Source organism: Myxocyprinus asiaticus, chromosome 23 (assembly GCF_019703515.2).
Source record: "Myxocyprinus asiaticus isolate MX2 ecotype Aquarium Trade chromosome 23, UBuf_Myxa_2, whole genome shotgun sequence".
Taxonomy (NCBI): Eukaryota; Metazoa; Chordata; class Actinopteri; order Cypriniformes; family Catostomidae; genus Myxocyprinus; species Myxocyprinus asiaticus.
This window is the reverse complement of record NC_059366.1, coordinates 46,930,065-46,955,000: the sequence shown is the minus strand read 5'-3', so window position 1 is coordinate 46,955,000 and position 24,936 is coordinate 46,930,065. Positions and strand designations below refer to the sequence as shown.

At 38.6% G+C, this 24,936-nt stretch overlaps 1 protein-coding gene across 6 annotated transcripts in view; it reads left to right on the top strand.

Annotated features, from left to right (window-relative positions):
• The window catches only part of srfb (serum response factor b), a 58,484-nt gene extending 37,541 nt beyond the window's left edge, over positions 1–20,943 (top strand). The window contains exons 3-8 of one of the 6 annotated variants that reach the window (XM_051652362.1): positions 1,573–1,816; positions 8,124–8,288; positions 11,133–11,249; positions 11,432–11,629; positions 14,212–14,288; positions 17,709–20,943. In XM_051652362.1, the coding sequence (XP_051508322.1) occupies positions 1,573–1,816; positions 8,124–8,288; positions 11,133–11,249; positions 11,432–11,629; positions 14,212–14,288; positions 17,709–17,804 (897 nt within the window). In that variant the 3' untranslated portion in view covers positions 17,805–20,943. Of the gene's footprint in view, positions 1–1,572; positions 1,817–8,123; positions 8,289–8,612; positions 8,639–11,132; positions 11,250–11,431; positions 11,630–14,211; positions 16,098–17,708 lie in introns of those variants that run through there. The other 5 variants (XM_051652365.1, XM_051652363.1, XM_051652364.1 and 2 more) reach the window with 5 other exon arrangements.
• The last annotated feature ends 3,993 nt before the right edge of the window (positions 20,944–24,936 follow it).

The following is a 24,936-nucleotide window of genomic DNA, read 5'->3' as shown; positions in this document are numbered from 1 at the left end:
AAACAGTATGCTGCTAACGGGAACCTGAGCTGCAAGAACGTGTGTGTGTGTGTGTGTGTGTTACTCCTTTAGTGCTCTTAAAACACACACAGATCTCGTTCATTATGTATATAGCGTCATTTCTCCAGTCTCAGAGTATTCTAAATCAGTGAGACTTTAATGTCATAAAAACTGAAGTGCAGTATTAACAGGGCAATGCTTTAATTTATCTAATATTTAAACACTTGTGACAGAACAGACAACTAATTCAATTACTGTTATACTACTTGTCTTAAAGGGACAGTTCACCCAAAAATGAAAGTTCTCTCATCATTTACTCACCCTCATGTCATCCCAGATGTGTATGACTTTCTTTCTTCTGCAGAACACAAATGAAGATTTTTAGAAGAATATTTCAGCTCTGTAGGTCCATACAATGCAAGTGAATGGTGACCAGAACTTTGAAGCTCCAAAAAGCACATAAAGGCAGCATAAAAGTAATCCATACGACTCCAGTGGTCTTCAGAAGTGATATGACAGGTGTGTGTGAGAAACACATCAATATTTAATATATTTTCCTCCCTGCTAAGTAGGTGGTGATATGCATGAAGAATGCAAATAGCCACAAACAAATGAAGAAAGTGAAAGTGGAGATTTAGAGTAAAAAAGGACTTAAATATTGATGTGTTTCTCTCACACACCTGTCATATCTCTTCTGAAGACATGGATTAAACAACTGGAGTCTTATGGATTACTTTTATGTTTCCTTTATGTGCTTTTTGGAGCTTCAAAGTTCTGGTCATCATTCACTTGCATTGCATGGACCTACAGAGCTGAAATAGTCTACTAAAAATATTCATTTGTGTTCTGCAGAAGAAAGAAAGTCACACACATCTGGGATAGCATGAGGGTGAATAAAGGATGAGAGAAATTTCCTTTTTGGGTGAACTGTCCCTTTAAATAGTCCCAGGCTTCATTTTCTTATATTCTGAAAAATATGATATACAGAATTATTTTTGGACTGTTTTCATGAGATTCACCCACATAGTCCAGTCTCTTAGACATTACTGTAAAATGTGTTTGTGTGTTATCTGTGAGACCAGTTGTCATGGTAACCAGTCACAATAAAACATTTACACATGTAGCATGAATTTAATTTGAATGGGAGCAGGATTTCCTATAACATTTGTTACATTTGATCTGTGCTTCTGAAGATTCAGGTTGTTTTGGAATTTTAATCTATGATCAATAAAAGTAAATACAGTGTACATACATACACACACACACACACACATATATATACATATATATATATATACAGAACACAGATTTTTGCTTTTTTTAATTTTTGTGCTAATCAACATTATGCCACAAATGCTGTCGATTGATCTTGTATTGAACTCTGAATATTATTTTAAGTGTTTAATTTAATTGTGCTGTACTATATTGTGAATATAGTCACGGCAAAAGGTTGTTGTTTGACACAATGCACAGCGAAGCACTGAAATCTTCTTGTAAGAATTTCTAATAATAATTTTGTTCAAAAGCTCATCAGTTTTCATGAATAATTAAAACTGTCATTAATCTGTGCAGGACTCTCTGAAGCCGGCCTTCACTGTGGCGAGTCTGCCGGGCACCACGAGCGCTCAGCTCACTGTACCCACCACGTCCACCAGCATGCAGGTGAGCAGCGGCCCCTCCTTTCCCATCACCAACTATCTGGCACCCGTCTCTGCCAGTGGCAATGTCAGCGCCATCGCCAACGGCACGGTACTTAAGGGCGCAGGAACCTCCGGAGGAGTGATGCAACTGCCAAGTGGATTTACCTTCATGTCAGGTGTGTACCGCGATCATGCCGTAATAACAAACGTAATAAACCATGATAGGCCATGTGTTACAGTGATTTATGTAAAAACTATAATTTATGTCTTATGAACGTTAACGGGGACAAAAAAAAAAACAGATTTGTGTCAAAATATCGGATTTGTAGTGTAAATGCAGCCTAATAGACCTGCCGCTGTTGTGTGTCATTAATATTAATCAAACGAGAAAACACTCACTGCTCTTTTCTAAAGAACTTTAGTAGCTTTAAAGAATATGACTGATTCATAATCACACAGTGAACACCAGGAATTTAACTAGTTGTATATTATATTCCTATAAGCCTAGAGACCATCAGTTTTAAAGTTCTTAGCAGATAGGTTGTTTAATCACTATATCATTTGTATTTCAACATAGTTTCTTTTCACCATGAAAATTGCCACGGAAAATGGCATGAGCTTAAATCACTAACTAACAAACATTTATTAATATTAATCATATTAATCAAACAATTCTTCTGCTAATTAACCTCCTGAGACCCCCGTGTGACTGCTATATGAGTTTTTTAATTTCCCTTTTTGATTTGTAACTAGTAGCACAAAATAAACACACAAAAAACAGCAATTTTCTAGAGCAATTTTTCCTAAAAATAATGTCCTCATATGTGGACAGCGGGACTACGTTGTGACATTTTAAATAATATTAAGCTATAGAAAGTCAGATTTTTTTCATCAAATAGTTTATTATGTGTCCAGAATGTTACAGACATTACGACAGAAATTACAGTAATGTCCATCATCGTCCAATCACTGTCAATCATGTTAAAATAAAATGATACATTATAAATTCTGAATCTATGTACTGATTATCATTGTCACATGTCTGTCAAACATGTTGAGTGATCCAAACATCATCTGCAGCCTGAAACTGAACTTTTGATCAGATTTTAGGAGTGAATGCACTTAACTGCATAGAGAGCTATAGGATGCTCCCTTGCTCCCTATTTAGTGAATGACTTAACCTCCAGTGTGCTGTCTGTCTGCACTGGTCTCAGAACAGTTTGAAATGCACCTTATTTTCATGCTAACTCCATATAAAGCCTCTGAAAGAGACATTTTTCAGCTTTTGCATGAATACATTTATTCTCAATGTGATAATGTACAGTAAATATAGGAATGCATTTATTAATGTTAATGTGGTTCCATTTTCCACATATGTGGACATCATGTTTATCAGTGTGCTGATGCGTGAAAAATGAATGGATTTTTTGAAAGCGGCATATCAAGTGAAACTAGAGACGCTACTCTTTACAACCAAACAGGTTTCAATGAAAAAACTTAACGAGGTTTCTTACCAGAGGGGCTTTTGTTGGCGCTGCGCCCGTAGAAGCGCTTCACGGAAATCAACGTCACGCTGTTGTGTCACGTGATGTGGTGCGGCTAGAACTTTAATGACAGTGTAGAGTCTTGTGAACAGTACTAATACCTAGGGGTATAGTAAAGCCAAAATACAGAGTCCACATATGTGGACACGGGTTCGCACGAGGTTATTAATGTATTTCATTAGTCTACCTGTAGGCTGTTTATAGTTGTGTGGTAATATAGAACGTGCGGTTACAGGTTTGCGTTTATTGCCATTTTACAACGACTTAGAACGTGGCTCATCCAATCAGAGTTTAGAGTCAGAACTATCAGTTCGACAGTTTCATAAACACGATTCAGTGATACTTGCAGATTAAAAACAAAATAGGAGTGTACTGTTTTACCAGTTTTGTCCACTAGTTTCATGTTTTATGAGGGAGGAAACCACTTGGCACTTTTTCTGAGAGGAAACCACTTGGCACTATCAATTTGAATAACATTATCCTCTGTGTAGAATAAAGCAGTTTGGCTGATGTTGGGTGTGTTTTTAAGTTGTGTTTCAAGTGTTCATTCACCTTATCCAGTTAAATTTCACACAGCAGCGCTGGCAGTAATACAGACGTGTCTCTAGTGGCTTTGATTGCTGTTGTGGAGGAAGAGTCATTTGCATGAGCAACAAAAGCCGGAGAGAGCTTTGGCAAGCTCAGTCTTTAATCACAAATGAATATTCAATGACATTTAGCTGGCCTGTGGTCGAATGATAATCTAACAGTAGTTCATGAGCAGGAGGAGAATTAAACCAGCTGTGACCCGTCATAAACTGAGAGCAAAGCCGTGAATCTTGGGAGAAAACATTAGGTGAAATATGACTCTTAATGCCATCTACACACATTCTGTTCACTACATAATGAAAATTGTAAACCCCAGATGGCTTTCTTTCTTCTGTGGAACACAAAAGGAGATATTTAGCAGAATGTCAGCGCTTCTGTTTTCCACACAATGAAAGTGGATGGAGATTTATCTTGGCAAGCTCTAAAGAGGATAAAACAGCTCTATTAAAGCAAGGGGTTCATGACTTTTATGCAGGTTTGGAACGACACGAGGGTGAGTAAATGATGACCGAATTTTTATTTTTGGATGAACTATTTCTGTAAGCAGGAAAAGTGTGTTCAGTTCTCAGTATATTTACCCCAGCATGAGTGGGTGCAGGTTTTATTCGCTCCATCTCAGATATTTCTGGTAAATGTGTGGTCAGAGCGAGCAGTTGCAGTTTGACAGTCTTCCTGTGAATGTTTCCTGCGTCAGTGTTTCTCAGCTGTTTGAGTCGCAGCGCAGGCAGGTGGCCCGGCAGTCTGCACACCGCCGTCACCTCCTTAAACACACGCAGCTTTAAATTACCCCGGTAACAGCTGTACATCAACCTGACAACACACACACACCTCAGATTTTCTTTCTCCTTGCATCATGTTCATTTAGAAGGAATATTTGTATTTTAATAAAATGCTTTTGTCACACCACAAGACCATTTAAAATAAACTAGTGAAGACAAAAGACAAAAAATGGCAAGTTACATTTATAACAGGGGCAGTGGTGGCTCAGTGGTTAAGGATCTGGGTTACTGATCAGAAGGTCAGGGGTTCAAGCCCCAGCACTGCCAAGATGCCACTGTTGGGCCCTTGAGCAAGGCCCTTGACCCTATCTGCTCCAGGGGTGCTGTATCATGGCTGACCCTGCACTCTGATCCCAGCTTAGCTGGGATATGTGAAAAAAAGAATTTCACTGTATATGTGCAAAATGTATAATATGTGATAAATAAATACAATTATAATTACATTTGAACCTAAAATCTTGATGGTGAATGATTACTTTATGTAACCTGCTCCATCATTTTGAGTCGCACTGACCCAGAATAAAAAAATACAAAGTTTTATATATATATATATAAAAATTAAAAAAATACCAACTTTCTTATTACTATAACATTGTCAAGATAAATGATGGCTGTCATTCCAATTTTCAAACATTATTTGACAGAATTGGAAGATTTATTCTAATATTTAGTTTATATCAATACAGCAATAACAGGTTAAGCATACAGTGGATATAAAAAGTCTACACACCCCTGTTAAAACAGCAGGTTTTTGTGATGTAAAAATTTAAACAAAGATAAATCATATCAGAATTTTTGCACCTTTAATGTAAAAATGACAACCTATGCAATACCACTGGAAAACAAAGTGGCACATTTCAGAGAGAAAAAATAAAAATAAAAAACTTAGAATAACTGCATAAGTGTGCGCATCCTTTTATAATTGGGTATGTGGCTGTGTTCAGAATCAACCAATCATCAAGCTCATGTGAAACAGTACACACCTGTCTTCACCTGAAGTGACTCTGATTAACTCCAAATAAATCTCAGCTGTTCTTGTAGGATTTTTCTGCATGCTACTACAAGAGCCATGGGCCACAAAGAGCTTACAAAGCATCAACGGGATCTCATTGTTGAAAGGTATCGCTCAGGTGAGGGCTACAAAAATATTTCCAAGGCATTAGATATACCATGGAACACAGTGAAGACCGTCATCAACAAGTGGAGAAAGTATGGCACAACAGTGACATTATCAAGAACAGGATGTCCCTCCAAAACTGACGAGAAGACAAAGAGAAAACTGGTCAGGGAGGCTGTCAAGAGGCCGACAGCAACATTAAAGGTGCTGCAGCTCTTTCTGGCAAGTACTGGTTGCTCTACATGTGACAACTATCTCCCGTATTCTTCATCTGTCTGGGCTATGGGGCAGGATGGCAAGACGCAAGCCTTTTCTGATGAAAAAAACATCCAAGCCCGGCAAAAAACAATATCTAGTCTCCCAAAACCATGTGGACAAATGTGTTATGGTCTGATGAGACCAAGATTGAACTTTTTGCCCAAAATTGTAAAAGGTATGTTTGGCACAAAAACAACACAGCACATCAGCAAAAGAACACCATACCCACGGTGAAGCATGGTGGTGCCAGCATCATGTTTTGGGGCTGCTTTTCTTCAGCTGGAACTGGAGCTTTAGTGAAGGTGGAGGGAATTATGAATAGCTCCAAGTTTCAGTCAGTTTTGGCACAGAACCTTCTGGCGTCTGCTAGAAAGCTGAAAATGTAGAGATCTTTCACCTGTCAGCATGACAATGATCCAAAGCACACATCCAAATCAACAAAAGAATGGCTTCAGCAATAAAAGATGAATGTTTTGGAATGGCCCAGCCAGAGCCCAGACCTGAATCTTATAGAAAATCTGTGAGGGGGATCTGAAGAGGGCCGTACACAGGAGATGCCCTCGCCATTTGACAGATCTGGAACGTTTTTGCAGAGAAGAGTGGGAAAATATTCCCAAGTCAAGATGTGCCAAGCTAATAGACTCTCTTATCCAGCTGTAATAAAATCAAAGGGTGCTTCAACTCAGTATTAGTTCAGGGATGTGCACACTTATTCAGTTATTCTTATTTTTATTTTATTTTTAAGTTTTTATTTTTATTTTTTCTCTCTGAAATGTGTCGCTTTGGTTTTCAGTGGCATTGCATAAGTTGTAATTTTTACAAAAATTCTGATATGATTTATCTTTGTTTAATTTTTTACATCACAAAAACCTGCTGTTTTAACAGGGGTGTGTAGACTTATATATCCACTGTATAATGCAGGGACACTGCTCTTGCATGTTCATCCTTTATATAATATATTAATATATTAATTCATTCAATGTCTACAGGATATAACATCAGGATTGGCTCACAAACCATACTTAAAAGATATCCATGTATTTACACTTGTATTTAGAGTTGATTTTTTTTCAGGCTACCTAACTATGGACATCGGCTAACTTTCCTGAGGTAAATTTACCGATAACACTTTACAATAAAGTTCCATTCGTTAACATTAGTTAATGCATTAGTTATCATGAATTAACAATAAACAATATATTTTTTACAGCATTTATTAATCTTGGATAGTGTCAATTTCAATATATAGTAATACATTTTTAAAATCAACAGTTGTATATGTTGAAATGAACTAACCAAGATTAAAAAATGCTGTAAAAGTATTGTTCATGTTAACTAATTTATTTAACTAATGTTAACAGACAGAACCTTATTGTATCAATAATTTCAGCTGATGGCATCTGTTGTTTATTCATGTATTTTTATTTTTTTTTGTTCATTCATCTGTAGATTATAGTAAATGAGGAGCGCTGATCGGAGGAGAGACACTAAATGCAGTGCTCCTGATTAAATTGACAACAGCTGAAGCGATTTGATACGCCGCATTAAAGCACATAAAAACAATATTCATAGTTTGAATTTCATTGTAACATTGGCATACTTTGAGACCTTGTTTTTATCAAAAATAATAATAAAACAATACAAAAAGGTCAAGAAGTATGTCAAAGGGGGGTCTGGGTATCTCAGCGAGTATTGACGCTGACTGTCACACCTGGAGTCACGAGTTTGAATCCAGGGTGTGCTGAGTGACTCCAGCCAGGTCTCCTAAGCAACCAAATTGGCCCTGTTGCTAGGGAGGATAGAGTCACATGGGGTAACCTCCTCGTGGTCGTGATTAGTGGTTCTCGCTCTCAATGGGGCGTGTGGTAAGTTGTGTGTTGATCGTGGAGAGTAGCATGAGTCTCCACATGCTGTGAGTCTCCGCGGTGTCATGCACAATGAGTCACGTGATAAGATGCATGGACTGACGGTCTTAGAAGCGGAGACAACTGAGACTTGTCCTCCACCACCCAGATTGAGGCGGTTAACCGCACCACCACGAGGACCTACTAAGTAGTGGGAATTGGGCATTCCAAATTGGAGAGAAAAAAAAGGATGTCAAAGAATTCCATAGTTGGACCATGTTGCATGTCCAGAAAAACATGGTATTACTATGGAACTTTTTTTGTGAACCACACACTTCTTTTTTTTTCACCAGGCACTCCGTTTGGCCCTGGAACTCCCACCATTCCTCTGGGTCAGCTCCAGCAGCACTCACTCGCCCTTCAGAGTTCATCCGGTCAGGCCACCTCATCCACCCCGACACAACCACAGCAGAGACAACAAGCTGTGTTCCGCCTGCCCGCCACTGTTTCTCTCACAGGTGTGTGTGTGTGTATGTGTGTGTGTGTGTGTGTGTGATATTCTGCTCTCTAGATCTGACTGGAGTCCCTCCTCAATGTAAGTCTATGGGGTTTTTTTCAGGTGAAAATGGTAAGTGATTTGAGGGAACGTTCATGTTTGGAGCACAAACGCTGCAGGATCACTAACACACTGAACATTTAATACTTGACTTTTTGATACATTTCGTTTAGAGTAGATTTCTTGTTTCATATTATTAGTGGTAGAATGATGCTCAAACATCCATTTGGAGATGTCCAATATCTAGTCAGTGTTTCTGAAGGTTTACTTTTGTGTTTGGTTACAGATGGAGAAATACTGTCACACAATCAGGTTTGATCAGTATCACATTCTGTTTGTGAGTGTTTCTTCAACTTGGACAAAATGAAGAGACCACTGCAAAATGATCAGTTTCTCTGGATTTACTATTTATAGGTGTGTGTTTGAGTAAAATGAACATGTTTGTTTTATTCTATAAAGTACTGACAACATTTCTCCCAAATTCCAAATAAAAATATTGTCATTTAGAGCATTTATTTGCAGAAAATGACAACTGGTCAAAATAACACAAAAGATGCCGTGTTTTCAGACCTCGAATAATGCAAAGAAAACAAGTTCATATTAATTTACTAATCAACACAATACTAATGTTTTAACTTAGAGTTTAGAAATCAATATTTGGTGGAATAACACTGATTTTCAATCACAGCTTTCATGCATCTTGGCATGCTCTCACAAATCTGCCCGATTCCAGACTTCCTGATGCACCCCCAGATCATCACCGGTCCTCAACCTGGTCATCTAATGGTTAGATGGAGACCTGGAGAGGCCTTCAAGCCACAGTGTCTCACACCCACTGTGAAATTTGGTGGAGGATCAGTGATGATCTGGGGGTGCTTCAGCAAGGCTGGAATCGGGCAGATTCGTCTTTTGTGAAGGACGCATGAATCAAGCCACATACAAGGATATCCTGGAAGAAAACTTGCTTCCTTCTGCTCTGACAATGTTCCCCAACTCTGAGGATTGGGTTTTCCAGCAGGACAATGCTCCATGCCACACAGACATATTAGACATACATCAAGGTGTGGATGGAGCAGCACCGAATCAAGACACTGTCATGGCCAGCCCAATCTCCAGACCTGAACCCCATTGAAAACCTCTGGAATGTGATCAACAGGAAGATGGATGACCACAAGCCATCAAACAAAGTAGAGATGCTTGAAGTTTTGTGCCAGGAGTGGCATAAAGTCACCCAACAGCAATGTGAAAGACTGGTAGAGAGCATGCCAAGATGCATGAAAGCTGTGATTGAAAATCAGGGTTATTCCAGCAAATATTGATTTCTGAACTCTGTTAAAACATTAGTATTGTGTTGTTTAAAAATGAATATGAACTTGTTTTCTTTGCATTATTTGAGGTCTGAAAACACGGCATCTTTTGTGTTATTTTGATCAGTTGTCATTTTCTGCAAATAAATGCTCTAAATGACAATATTTATATTTGGAATTTGGGAGAAATATTGTCAGTACTTTATAGAATAAAACACAAATGTTCATTTTACTCAAACACACACCTATAAATAGTAAATCCAGAGAAACTGATCATTTTACAGTGGTCTCTTCGTTTTTTCCCAGAGCTGTATGTGTAATATATATACAGTACTGTGCAAAAGTTTTAGGCACATCAGATGTTTCACAAAAGCATTTGTCTTTAAGATGGTTATTTATATCTTCAGCTTTAGTGTGTCAATAGGAAATATAAATGTTAGACTCACAAACATTAATTTTGCAAATAGAAAAGATTAGAATAGAAGAACAGGGAGCCCTGCAACAGATGTCATGGCCCCCACAGAGCCCCCCCACTGAACATTGAGTCAGTCTGAGATTACATAGAGACAGAAGCAATTGAGCCAAAATAGACAGAAGAACAGGGAGCCCTGCAACAGATGTCATGGCCCCCACAGACCGAAAAACTGTGTCCAGGTGTATCTCGGAGAATTGGGGCTGTTTTAAAGGTAAAGGTGGTCACACTGAATATTGATTCAGCTTTTTTATGTTTACTGGACTTTGTATGACATTAAGTGATAAATGAAAACTATTTATGGCATTATTTTCGAAGACATCCTCACTATGCAACATTTGTCACAAGTGCCTAAAACTTTTGCACAGTACTGTATATATGTACAGTATCTAATAAAACTGACTTAGAAACATTCTACCAGGCTCTCATCATTTATTTTTGGTCCTTTTCAAATGTATTTTATGTATAGATCTGACTGTTTTAGTCTTGTCCCAGACCCAGACTTTCAATATTAAACTATGAAAATCCATTATGAAAATAATAATAATAATTACATGTTTAAAACTATGATCATCTAAACAAAGAGTGAAATAAAAAGAAACAATTCCAGCATTCATTGTGTGAAAATTATTTCTGTACACTTTTCAAAAATGATGAGCGTCGCACAGCTGTGGCGTCATTTCCAGCACACCAAACAATTTTTAAAATGCCATTTCCATCAGTGTGACACATGACACGTGACACATGCCACTGTGGTGGGAATGTTCATGAACTGAATGCCATAAATCGCCTGAATCTGCACATTGTTAGTAGACAAATTAAATCAACTAGTGAGAGTGTGAAAAATGTTTTAAATATTAAAAGTGAAATGTGGCTAAATGTACCTGCAGTCGAGGAAGCATCTGTGTAACTGTTCTACTAAGGATCAAGGTTTAGTTTGTAGGAAATACAGCCAATAAGTAACTTAGAGTAACAGACACATAGCTGTATTGCAGTGTGTGATACAGTATGTTTGTGTGCCCGTCAGGTGGTGGGATACAACAGCAGCTGCAGGCCATTCAGGTCCAGCACTCCACACAGTCCAGCTCCATCAGCAACACCGACAACAGTCCAGAGATCTCACAGAGCAGCACTGCATCTACAGGTACAACATACACAGACTGTGTACTCACAAGCACAGATCTTACAGATTACACATGTGCTCTGTATGCACGTTTTCAGAAAGACAAGTTGTTTGTAGTTTGAGATTCTCTCTATGGGACACTGCCACCTAGAGATGAGAGAGTGTAAGTACAGGTGACATAACATCTGACTCTTTTCTCTAAGCTACAGTTAGTCTCCCAGCAACCATCGTCACATCGTCAGTGCCCACCTCCATGACAGGTCACATGATGTATCCCAGCCCGCACACAGTCATGTATGCGTCAGCCCCGACACTGGCAGACGGGGGTTTGGCTGTGCTCAACGCCTTCTCACAGGGTCCGTCTGCAATGCAGGTGTCACACGCACAGTCTCAGGACACAGGTGAGCGACCACACACACAAACCTGTTTACTTCTCTGTGTACAGAGGACATAATAATGACTTGGTTTATATAAAACTAATCGTAGTCTCTACAGACTGATCCAAACCCTAAACCTACAAGATATATGTACATACAGTGCATCCGGAAAGTATTCACAGCGCTTCACTTTTTCCACATTTTGTTATGTTACAGCCTTATTCCACAATTGATTATATTCATTATTTTCCTCAAAATTCCATAATGATAATGTGAAAGAAGTTTGTTTGAAATCTTTGCAAATTTATAAAAAGAAAAAAAATTCACATGTACATAAGTATTCACAGCCTTTGTTCAATACTTTGTTGAAGCACCTTTGGCACCAGTTACAGCCTCAAGTCTTTTTGAGTATGATGCTACAAGCTTGGCACACCTATTTTTGGGCAGTTTCTCCCATTCTTCTTTGCAGGACCTCTCAAGCTCCATCAGGTTGGATGGGGAGCATCGGTGCACAGCCATTTTCAGATCTCTCCAGAGATGTTCAATCGGGTTCAAGTCTGGGCTCTGGCTGGGCCACTCAAGGACATTCACAGAGTTGTCCCGGAGCCACTCCTTTGTTATCTTGGCTGTGTGCTTAGGGTCGTTGTCCTGTTGGAAGATGAACCTTCGCCCCAGTCTGAGGTCCAGAGCGCTCTGGAGCAGGTTTTCATCAAGGATGTCTCTGTACATTGCTGTACATTGCTCATCTTTCCCTCGATCCTGACTAGTCTCCCAGTTCCTGCCGCTGAAAACATCCCCACAGCATGATGCTGCCACCACCATGCTTCACTGTAGGGATGGTATTGGCCAGGTGATGAGCGGTGCCTGGTTTCCTCCAGACATGACGCTTGCCATTCAGGCCAAAGAGTTCAATCTTTGTTTCTCATGGTCTGAGAGTCCTTCAGGTGCCTTTTGGCAAACTCCAGGCGGGCTGTCATGTGCCTTTTACTGAGGAGTGGCTTCCGTCTGGCCACTCTACCATACAGGCCTGATTGGTGGAGTGCTGCAGAGATGGTTGTTCTTCTGGAAGTTTCTCCTCTCTCCACAGAGAAATGCTGGAGCTCTGTCAGAGTGACCATCGGGTTCTTGGTCATCTCCCTGACTAAGGCCCTTCTCCCCCGATCGCTCAGTTTGGCCGGGCGGCCAGCTCTAGGAAGAGTCCTGGTGGTTTCAAACTTCTTCCATTTACGGATGATGGAGGCCACTGTGCTCATTGGGACCTTCAATGCTGCAGAAATTTTTCTGTACCCTTCCCCAGATCTGTGACTCGATACAATCCTGTCTCGGAGGTCTACAGACAGTTCCTTGGACTTCATGGCTTGGTTTGTGCTCTGACATGCACTGTTAACTGTGGGACTTTATATAGACAGGTGTGTGCCTTTCCAAATCATGTCCAATCAACTGAATTTACCACAGGTGGACTCCAATCAAGTTGTAGAAACATCTCAAGGATGATCAGTGGAAACAGGATGCACCTGAGCTCAATTTTGAGTGTCATGGCAAAGGCTGTGAATACTTATATACATGTGATTTTTTTCGTTTTTTATTTTTAATAAATTTGCAAAGATTTCAAACAAACTTTCACGTTGTCATTATGGGGTATTGTTTGTAGAATTTTGAGGAAAATAAAGAATTTAATCCATTGTGGAATAAGGCTGTAACATAACAAAATGTGGAAAAAGTGAAGCGCTCTGAATACTTTCCGGATGCACTGTATACATACATAGCCAGAAACAAGACTGGGTGTGGTTATGTTCATCATAAAAACAGAAAATTAGCACTATTATTACATGAATTATTGAGCCAATATGAATAAAGGATAATATCATGTCTGACATGATGCAAACAGATAGTAAGTGGACCGCTGATTATGATTTGCATATCATCACGGGAACATTTACTCTATACAAGCAGATAAGTCTGATCTTTAAACTTGATGGCGTTTCTGGCTAATGGTCACGAGTAAAGGCCTAGTGCAGTATCGCCTACCTTTTCAAGCAATACTCTCCAAATATTCCACAGTATGCATAACATAATGCAATTGGGGAAGAAAAGATTGAAAATTAACTTATTTTGCTTATATGCACGCATGCAATTATGAACAATGAGGCAGAAATCCGAATGTACGCATGTTTCCATTGACTCTGCGAGAGTGAGCGTGTAATCTGAGACAGACTCTGTAACACATTTGGTGTTATTATAGTTATTATAATTGATGATTCAATTCTGTAATCGATGCATTGAAGTTTCAGTATAATATTGATGCATTTTACAACCGTACATACTGTAATTAAGCATAAAAAAGCTGTCATTTTTTTAGGCATGCAAGCTTAGTTTTTGGGTGGCATTTGCACACCCTGGCACACCTGTGGCTATGCCACAGATATATATATATATATATATATATATATATATATTACTTCTGAAGAACTATAGCCAAGTATCTCTGTCTAAAAAGATTTATAATGAAATGTGCCCTTTTAAAAAAAGTTGAAAATGAACCCTACACCAAGTGTATTGTTATCAAGAATATTCAAGAATGATACACCTGTGTTTGTGTTGTTCAGGTGCTGTTCCTCAGGTGTTTCTCACAGCGCCCCCTGGTACAGTTCAGATCCCCGTCTCAGCGGTGCAGCTTCACCCAGTACGGCAAGATCAACACTTCACAAGTGAAACTCTCAATATTCTTCATTATTCAGCACTGCAATAACACACTGAGGGTCCCGGGGGGAGTAAAGCTCTTCTCTGGGGGTCTCTGATGTCCAGAAGCACTGCATGAACACTAGCACACGTGGTGAAAGTCCTTCCGGTCACTCCGACTGAGGACATCTTTTGTTGATTGAATTTTTCAAACTTGCATTGAACATTACGGAGCCTCTTAGAGGACAGGGTGGGAATTTATTTCCCGAAATAGTTTTGCGTTCCCTTGCAATAGCTGTATCCATCCTTTGCCAAAATGTAATGTACCATGGTTTAGTGCAATAACCATATTTCAACCATGATGTTTGAAGTAAAACCGCAGCAACTATTTCCAAAACAGGAAAACCAAAACTATTGTAATAAAAATTATAATCATTTAAAGAGAACATGATTACTACACTTTTGTAGTTACGCCATGGTTAATTTGTGGTACATCTATGGTTTTAAAACCATGATTTCTACCCACAAAATAAAATAATACATGCCTTTACAAAAATGATCAATGGTTTCACTATAGCAAGCATGCAATAACCATGTAACCTTATTTTTGTGGTAAGAGCAATGGTTATAATAACCACATGCACCACAAATGAACCATGGTGTTACTATTGTTTTTTTTTGGCAGATTGATTTTTTTATTACCATAGTTTGGGTTTTTCTGTATTATTACTATGATTTTTCTATGAATATTGTGGTTAAATACTGTAGTAAATTATGGTAGATTTTGTGGTTATGGTTTTACTACAGATACCATAGTTGAACTGTAATTACTGTAGTGGTAAATGTTATCATGGCTGAAAAAATATCATGGTTAAAATATGGTTTCTTTAGTAAAATAATGGTTCATTTTTGTAAGGGATGGATAAAGGCATTGCGAGGGAATGCAAAACTATTTAAGAAATTAAAATCCCTCCCTGTCCTATAAGGGGCTATGTCAAAAATGTGCCATGTTCAGAAATAATAAATATATGGCCTTATCTAGAATTTTACAGTATTTAAACATGCCAAACTCATTTATCAATTTACTAATTGACAAAATGGACTGAGCCTCATTGTGTTTTTGAGTTGCTCTTGGTTAAAGCTGTACTACGGAAGATTTGTTTGGTTAAAATGAACAAAAGTCCTTTATTTAGTGAGTACACTCACTCACTATGGTGAGCCTACAATGATGATTTTATTTTGAGCTTTGGGGTCGGATTTGGCGCTAAATCGCTCGCTTACGTCATTCATCCTTGCGTGTTTACATCATGTCCATAAGCTGAAGACTGTGGCGTGTTGTGTGTGTGGCGGCTGGAGAAGCGAGGGCAGTTTGAGAACAGCAGTGTCAGTGCAGCAGTTTGGATGGATGTTTAACTGTTAACTGTTTGGTATAGTTGTTTACTTGTAGTTGTTCTGTCATTTATTTCCCCCCAGTTGCAGAAATGCATAAGCTATCACTTATTATCCTTTTAGCAAATAGTGTATTTAAGCAGACTGGACTTTGTAAAATTGCTTCTAAAAGCCACTATAGGTACAAGACAGATCCCCATAAATGCATGCTCATCTCAAGTTGTTTATAATGTACCGATTTCATAGCACGGTAATGCACTGTAGTGTAACCTTCTCTCTATTTTAACTTACAAAGAAATAATGAAAGAAACTGTTTATTATTGTAATTGTTATATTACATATTTATGCATATTATTGTTATGTTTAATAAAGTATATTTCGTCCCCAATCATTATTGAATCCTCTTTTTTAGTTTACCGTTTTATTGTGTGTAGTGCATATGTGACGCTCCTGTTCTACCCGCTCCGTACGGGACTCGAACCGGCGTCTCTGGCATGGGAGGCGGGTGCGCTAACAAGGAGGCTAAAGGCTACAGCCTCTAGCGTCAGTCGCTAGTGCACCTCTTGAGGTCAGGAGAGTGAGGTTTATACACATTGCACAACTATCTATCAGCTGGCCACCGTTACACTCACCCTCCTAAACCTCACTCCCATCCGGGTCACGGCACCATTATGACGCTCCTGTTCTACCCGCTCCGTACGGGACTCGAACCACCGTCTCCGGCATGGGAAGCGGGTGCGCTAATAAGGAGGCTAAAGGCTACAGCCTCTAGCATCAGTCACTAGTTCACCTCTTGAGGTCAGGAGAGTGAGGTTTATACACATTCACAGCTATCTATCAGCTGGCCACCATTACACTCACCCCCCTAAACCTCATTGTTCCACATTCACAGCTATCTATCTATCAGCTGGCGACCGTTACACGTGCAACTACTATTGTAGTATTATGGTTTACTTGCATTGTCCACTGAGGCTGTAGATTATAAAATACAAATAATTTAAGGTCATTGAACTCATATCAGCCTCTTACATTGATATGTGTAGTACAATGCAAACATTAATGTGTAGTAGATTCTTAATTATCATATTCAAATATGTAAATAGAAGTGTTGTTTATCTTCCTCAAAGCAAGTAATATCTTGGTTATAAATGTTTAATTGAATAACATAATATCAACATGAAAACGTCACGGCTCTGCAGGTAAATATCTCCGAGTGATGATCGCAGGCAAAGTCCAAGTAACTTCAAACCATAAGATTCATCCGTGTAGTGCCGAAACAAAATGCACATAAAATGTTCTTTCGCAGGTTGCTTGCAATTTTAGTTTTTGACCACAGATGTCAGTAGAGAGACTGAAGATCTGTAGTGCAGCTTTAAGCAGATTTTGAGCAGAGTGCAATGTTTGCTGATATCTGATCTGACTAATCCTGTTTTTTCCCCACGAACATGGTGCTGGTGCTCGGCTGGAGTGTCTCCGCATCTCAGAACTGGCCCACGTTTACACTGACCAGAGAGTCAAATGACAGAATAACTTACATTACCACGTAACCTGCCCACATAGTGCATCACAGTCTTTATTACGAGTGAATTTAAAGTATTTTAACATCCAAAGTAACTCAGTGTATTAATGCCATCTCAAGCTGTGGAGTAACAGACAGATGTTCTGTTAATGTAACGAGTACAACGATGATATTAGTGAATATAATAATTTTATTTCAAAATGAGAAACATGTTTATGTACTAGATCATGGCACACTGCATTGGGCACTTTCAGTATAAACACTGTTCAGCTTTGTTGATTATGGAAGCGAGTGAGCAAACTGGTTTTGTTGTGCTTCGGTTGTTTTGAGCGAGTCGTTTGATTTAAGTACGTCACGAGGAGAGGACGTTATCCCAGCTTCTGAGACTGGGCACCAGCACGGTGTTGGTGAAAAAGGGGTGAATGTGGTGTGGATGAGGCCACAGTGGTGGTCACATCAGTAGCATGTCTAATGAGGTTGTCATAATCTAACTCATGTGAGTTCTGTGTTCTGCAGATGGTGATTGGTCAACAGTCCAGCGGCAGCAGCAGTAACCTGACAGAACTTCAAGTGGTCAATCTAGACGCCTCACAGAACGCCAAGAGCAATTGACCGACAAAGACGCCAGAGACTATCTTTGCTATTTATTAACGCCTCCTCGCCTTTCTACTCTTTCATTTATACAGTTTGTCATCTGTATGTCTGTAACTGGACAGTTTCGACTGTAAACATGTGACGTCCCGCAGGAGAAATTCTGTTCTGTCTACACCACAACGCTGCAGACTACAACACAGACATATGCGCTGCATTTCATGCAGGTAAAATCAGTGTTAGTGAAGTGTTACGAACAATGCAGCTTCTCACATCTGCCAAATTTCTTTCAACTTAGTTTAAAGTGTGCTTTTGAGAGAGCTGTGGTTATGTTGTGAGTGTATGTCAGGGTTGGGCAAAATTCTGAATTGAATTAATGAGCGTAAATTTGATTTGAACATTTGAACATCCACACATGATGTTGATTTTGAAATAGAGCGCAACAGTCTGGTTAAAATCCCATTCATTTTCTCCATAGACTAATTTTAAGGTTTCTAAGGTAATGTTAAAAATCATAGACAGGCCTACCGTGAGCTCCGAGGTTGTTCATCGATGGTAACTGCTTCTGTTGAAGCCATCAGTTCTTGTTATTTCAACATTAATAGTGAAATTTCTGGTGAAGAACTACACTACCCGTGATCCTGAAGAGAAAGATCCACCAATCAGAGAATATCGGCAAATTAACCTCAGCAAGTGATCTTTGCAGCAACATTTGTATCTGAATATTTTGCAATAAAATTAAAATATATTGTTTCTATATTTGTTATCAACAACTTTAAAATCAATAGTTTTACATTTTTCCAGCATTTTATTTCGATTGCATCATTGGCAATGCATCATGGGATTGTAGTTCATTCCCTCATTAAAGATGTGAAGTGCACAGTCTTGTGTGTGAAAGTGTGTGTGTGTGTGTGTGTATGTGTGTGAGAGAGAGAGACTGTGAGTGTGTAAGAGTGTGTGTTTTTGTGTGTGTGAGAGTGAGTGAGTGTGTGTGAGAGAGAGAGAGACTGTGAGTGTGTGAGAGTGAGTGAGTGTGTGTGTGTGTGTGTGAGAGAGAGAGACTGTGAGTGTGTAAGAGTGTGTGTGTGAGAGAGAGAGACTGTGAGTGTGTAAGAGTGTGTGTTTTTGTGTGTGTGAGAGAGAGAGACTGTGAGTGTGTAAGAGTGTGTGTGTGTGTGTGTGTGTGTGTGAGAGACTGTGAGTGTGTAAGAGTGTGTGTTTTTGTGTGTGTGAGAGTGAGTGTGTGTGTGTGAGAGAGAGAGAGACTGTGTGTATGTGTGAGTGTGTGTGAGAGAGTGTATGTGTGTGAGAGAGAGAGAGACTGTGAGTGTGTAAGAGTGTGTGTGAGAGAGTGAGAGAGACTGAGTGTGTGTGTGTGTGTGTGTGAGAGAGAGAGTGAGAGAGACACTGTGTGGGTGTGTGTGTGAGAGAGAGTGAGAGAGACACTGTGTGTGTGTGTGTGAGAGAGAGAGAGAGACTGTGTGTGTATGTGTGTGAGAGAGAGAGAGAGATACTGTGAGTGTGTGTGAGAGAGTGAGAGAGACACTGTGTGTGTGTGTGTGTGTGTGTGTGTGTGTGTGAGAGAGAGAGAGAGATACTGTGAGTGTGTGTGAGAGAGTGAGAGAGACACTGTGTGTGTGTGTGTGTGTGTGTGTGTGTGTGTGTGAGAGAGAGAGAGAGACTGTGAGTGTGTGTGTGTGTGTGAGAGAGTGAGAGAGACACTGTGTGTGTGTGTGTGTGTGTGTGTGTGTGTGAGAGAGAGTGAGAGAGACACTGTGTGTGTGTGTGTGTGTGTGTGTGTGTGTGTGTGTGTGTGAGAGAGAGAGTGAGAGAGACACTTGTGTGTGTGTGTGTGTGTGTGTGTGTGTGAGAGAGAGAGAGAGAGAGATACTGTGTGTGAGTGTGTGTGTGTGTGTGTGTGTGTGTGTGTGTGTGGGCTTGAGGTGTGTTGGGTAAAGGTTTTATTAATAGATTTGGCCTTTGTCAAAATAAGATAAATGGACATTTGGAAATGTACATAACCTCTGCTTTTTATGAGATATTAAATAATAATTTTGAGATTTGTTTTGTGCATCGGCATGTAGTTGTTTTTTAAAGATATTTTGTATACGCTGTAACTGTTTTGCTTATGAAATCAGTTATTTGGCTCACCATGTAAATGAATGTAATATAAACATATTGATTTAAACACCATGATGTAATGATGAGAAATACAAGATGTAGGATTTCTCTCTCTCTCTCTCTCGCGACATGATTGTGCCAAATCACCTCTAAACATTTACAAAATTGAAAGAGAGCGAAAGAGAATTGTAAAGAAAAACCCTGATATTTATCCCTCCATCTGTTGCCCAACCTTTGAACTCATCCATAAACACGCTGTCACCTATGCTGGTATGCACATGGTGCAGATAGCCATGACTTGAGCTGCAGACGTGCTTTAAACTGAACATAAAAACGTTTCGTAAACGAGGTTAAAACGGTCATGTTGTGAGCTGGTCCTTCAAACTGAAATGGATTGTGGTTAATGTGTGGAATAAGTGCCCTGTCAATCATACTGTAAGCAGAGAATGTTATATTTATGTTAAAGAACACTTCGGTCAGTTTTAACATCAAACTAAACTTTTATCATGTGAGCAGGACATACTGTCACTGGTCTCTTGTATGTCTGTTGTCATGAAGGGCTCCGTCAGTCGATGTCCCTGCTTTAAGAGACTTCCTTCAGTTTGCATTGGCCTTAAAAATGTTGCACTTAAATGCAACAATAAGTGACTCTGTACATTATTTCTCAGAGCAGTTTCTGAAATGACATGAACAATAACACGCCTTCATTTCTTGTGTGACGGAGAAGTCATGCACGTCATTATTTTGGAACCGTTGAATGGTGTGATCATTAAGTCTTTTTCAAACTGTTTGATCTTGAACTTTAAATAGTACATAATACATGCTGAAAAAAGATGAAGATTTTGAGTTCTTCACTGTATGCTCTCAGAAAGATTTCAAAGAGTATAAATATTTTTGGAAGTTAGTTTTATAATGTTTAGGAGATCGTGTGACGGTAACACTGGCTCTGTTGTTGTAAGACTTGGATTATAATAGTGTGATGTTTGTTTTCAGACACAGATGTACAGACCTTTTTGTAATAAAAATGGATCGTGTCACAATTGGCCTTTTAATTGGTGATTTAATTGTGAGATTTCTAACTGTGAATCTGTAGGTTTAGTATTTAAAAAAATCAATGGTATTGTGGTTTTACCAGATAAATAATAATACCATGGTACTATTTTTAATGGTAAAACCATGGTGCTATAAACACCATGGTAATGATTTCTATATATTTATACTGTAAATGAAGGTGGTTACTCCAAGATACTCCAAAGTACTTCACAAAATACTATGAAAGAGTATAAATTACCTAAAATACATAAAAAATGCAATTCACACTATAATAATAATAATGATAATATTTTATTTATATCGCACCTGTCATACAAGAAATGCAGCTCAAAGTGCTTTACAATAATAAATGCATTACAAGCACCGAGTGTTTCACAAAAAAACAGACAAAATGCCATAATGTAACATAAGATTGAAAATGAGACCCATTTTATAATAATAATAATACATGATAACACATAGAATGCATAATAAAATAAATTAAGAAATATGCAATGTAAAATAGAAAAAGAATTGCTAGTTAAAGGCTAAAGTAAAAAGATACGTTTTTAACTTTAGATAAAACACATAATATTTAGTGAGCTGGCTTCCTTTATATCTATAGGTAATGTGTTCCATAGCTTTGGGGCATAATTGACAAATGCTGCATTCCTGATTTTCTTTGGACTGATGCTGGGATCCTCCACTAAACCAGCAGCAGATGATCTGTGTTCTTGAAGGCACATAGATAACAATTGGCAATGTAGCTTGGTCCTAGCCCATTAAAGACTTCGTATACAAGGAGGAGGACCTTAAAATCAATTCTAAATGCTACAGGAAGCGAGTGCAGAGCAACTAGAACTGGAGTGATGTGCTCTCTCCTCTTCGTTCTGGTTAATAACTGAGCTGCAGAGTAAAAAGTGCATTGCAGTAATCGAGCCGGCTTGAAATAAAGGCATGAATCAATTTTTTTGCATCTTTTTCAGCATACTAAACAATTACTTGGATACAGTTCTACTACGATAAACATGTTTTCTGAGTTCAAAACATTTTGATATTTTTTCTGGGGCTTAAAGTAAAAAATGTAATGTCCACACACAATAAAAAAGTCTCATCAAAGTCTCATTAAAAGCTGAAATTCTTGGCAATGCATAAGTAGTTAAAATCATATTTTATTATTATCTCTTAAAAGCAATATGATTCATATTTAAAAAAAATTAAAATAAGTCAGCAAGTCAACAAAAAACAAAACAGAGAAGACCCCTTTAGACCCTCATGACTCAGTGTGAATAATAAAAACAATTATAATAATTTATATTTTTATAAGGCATGTTTTTACAAGTCAAATGGAGTAACACTGAGAACTTATTGATATACTTGACTCAAAAATGCATGATGTGTGTACTATGTGTTTAATATATACAGTGGTGTGAAAAAGTGTTTGCCCCCTTCCTGATTTCTTATTTTGTTGCATGTTTGTCACACTTAAATGTTTCAGATCATCAAACAAGTTTAAATATTAGTCAAAGATAACACAAGTAAACACAAAATGCAGTTTTTAAATGAAGGTTGTTATTATTAAGGGAAAACAAAATCCAAACCTACATGGCCCTGTGTGAAAAAGTGTTTGCCCCCTAAACCTAATAACTGGTTGGGCCACCCTTAGCAGCAACAACTGCAATCAAGCGTTTGCGATAACTTGCAATGAGTCTTTTACAGCGCTGTGGAGGAATTTTGGCCCACTCATCTTTGCAGAATTGTTGTAATTCAGCCACATTGGAGGGTTTTCGAGCATGAACTGCCTTTTTAAGGTCATGCCACAGCATCTCAATAGGATTCAGGTCAGGACTTTGACTAGGCCACTCCAAAGTCTTCATTTTGTTTTTCTTCAGCCATTCAGAGGTGGACTTGCTGGTGTGTTTTGGATCATTGTCCTGCTGCAGAACCCAAGTTCGCTTCAGCTTGAGGTCACGAACAGATGGCCGGACATTCTCCTTCAGGATTTTTTGGTAGACAGCAGAATTCATGGTTCCATTTATCACAGCAAGTCTTCCAGGTCCTGAAGCAGCAAAACAGCCCCAGACCATCACACTACCACCACCATATTTTACTGTTGGTATGATGTTCTTTTTCTGAAATGCGGTGTTACTTTTACGCCAGATGTAATGGGACACACACCTTCCAAAAAGTTCAACTTTTGTCTCGTCAGTCCACAGAGTAGTTTCCCAAAAGTCTTGGGGATCATCAAGATGTTTCTGGCAAAAATAAGACGAGCCTTAATGTTCTTTTTGCTCAGCAGTGGTTTTCGTCTTGGAACTCTGCCATGCAGGCCATTTTTGCCAGTCTCTTACTTATGGTGGAGTCATGAACACTGACCTTAACTGAGGCAAGTGAGGCCTGCAGTTCTTTGGATGTTGTTGTGGGGTCTTTTGTGACCTCTTGGATGAGTCGTCGCTGCGCTCTTGGGGTAATTTTGGTCGGCCGGCCACTCCTGGGAAGGTTCACCACTGTTCCATGTTTTCACCATTTGTGGATAATGGCTCTCACTGTGGTTCTCTGGAGTCCCAAAGCTTTAGAAATGGCTTTATAACCTTTTCCAGACAGATAGATCTCAATTACTTTCTTTCTCATTTGTTCCTGAATTTCTTTGGATCTCGGCATGATGTCTAGCTTTTGAAGATCTTTTGGTCTACTTCACTTTGTCAGGCAGGTCCTATTTAAGTGATTTCTTGATTGAGAACAGGTGTGGCAGTAATCAGGCCTGGGTGTGGCTAGAGAAATTGAACTCAGGTGTGATAAACCACAGTTAAGTTATGTTTTAACAGGTGGGGCAATCACTTTTTCACACAGGGCCATGTAGGTTTGGATTTTGTTTTCCCTTAATAATAACAACCTTCATTTAAAAACTGCATTTTGTGTTTACTTGTGTTATCTTTGACTAATATTTAAACTTGTTTGATGATCTGAAACATTTAAGTGTGACAAACATGCAACAAAATAAGAAATCAGGAAGGGGGCAAACACTTTTTCACACCACTGTGTGTGTGTGTGTATATATATATATATATAAGTAATATTTGTGTACACTCATGTATTCAAGGCGCAAGAAATGTATTTCAATATCTTTTATTGGATGGGTACACCACTTTTTAATATTTGTAAGCCACTGAATAATTTTTATTTCGTAAAAAAATGCTATACATTTTTCCAAAAATATACTAAAGCAAATTAGACACTATTCTTGACATATGCATTTTAAACTAGATTTAAAAAATATTTATCTACAATTTTAGTTGTCAATGTCCCATGTATTTATATTCATTCGGGACTCTTTCTTTGGGATTTTTCACGATAAGAAGAAACTTTACTGAATTATTCACACATAAATGATGGACCACAGCAGAGTTTCATGCTGCCAAGTGTCTGCATGTTTTTTAATGTATTAACAGAAATGTAAAACCTTTAATTGACTTTATTTAAAGCTTTAAAGTGAAATGGTTTATTGTGCATGCATACTCATGATGATGATGATGATGATGATGATGAACTGGAGGAAGGGTGAAAAACAAACCAGTGTGGATTTTGAAACCATTTGAGTGAACTATAACACAGTAGTTTACTACCTGAGCTGATCAAAGTCATGTGATCTCATTATAAACATTCACATCTGATCATAACTCACCTGAACAGGTACACACACTTTTGCACTTTTATAGTATCAGTCTGCCTCTGACAGGACTCATTCATGAGACACAAGCAGAGCTTGTTTGATAATTAAATGATTACATTTAATTGTAAGTTGCCTCAGAAATCCTGTCAGACTTGCTGTGTGTGCGCTGCTCAAGACAATTGAACGGTTTTGACGCTTCTTGTGCGCACATAAAGTCTTCCATTCATGAAGTTAAAATAATAACAATGAGAATAAGTGGAAGTTTTTACTGAAGTTAAATGTTTACTAGTCGTGTCTGTAATAAAACCAGAATTAAACGTTGCACTTGCG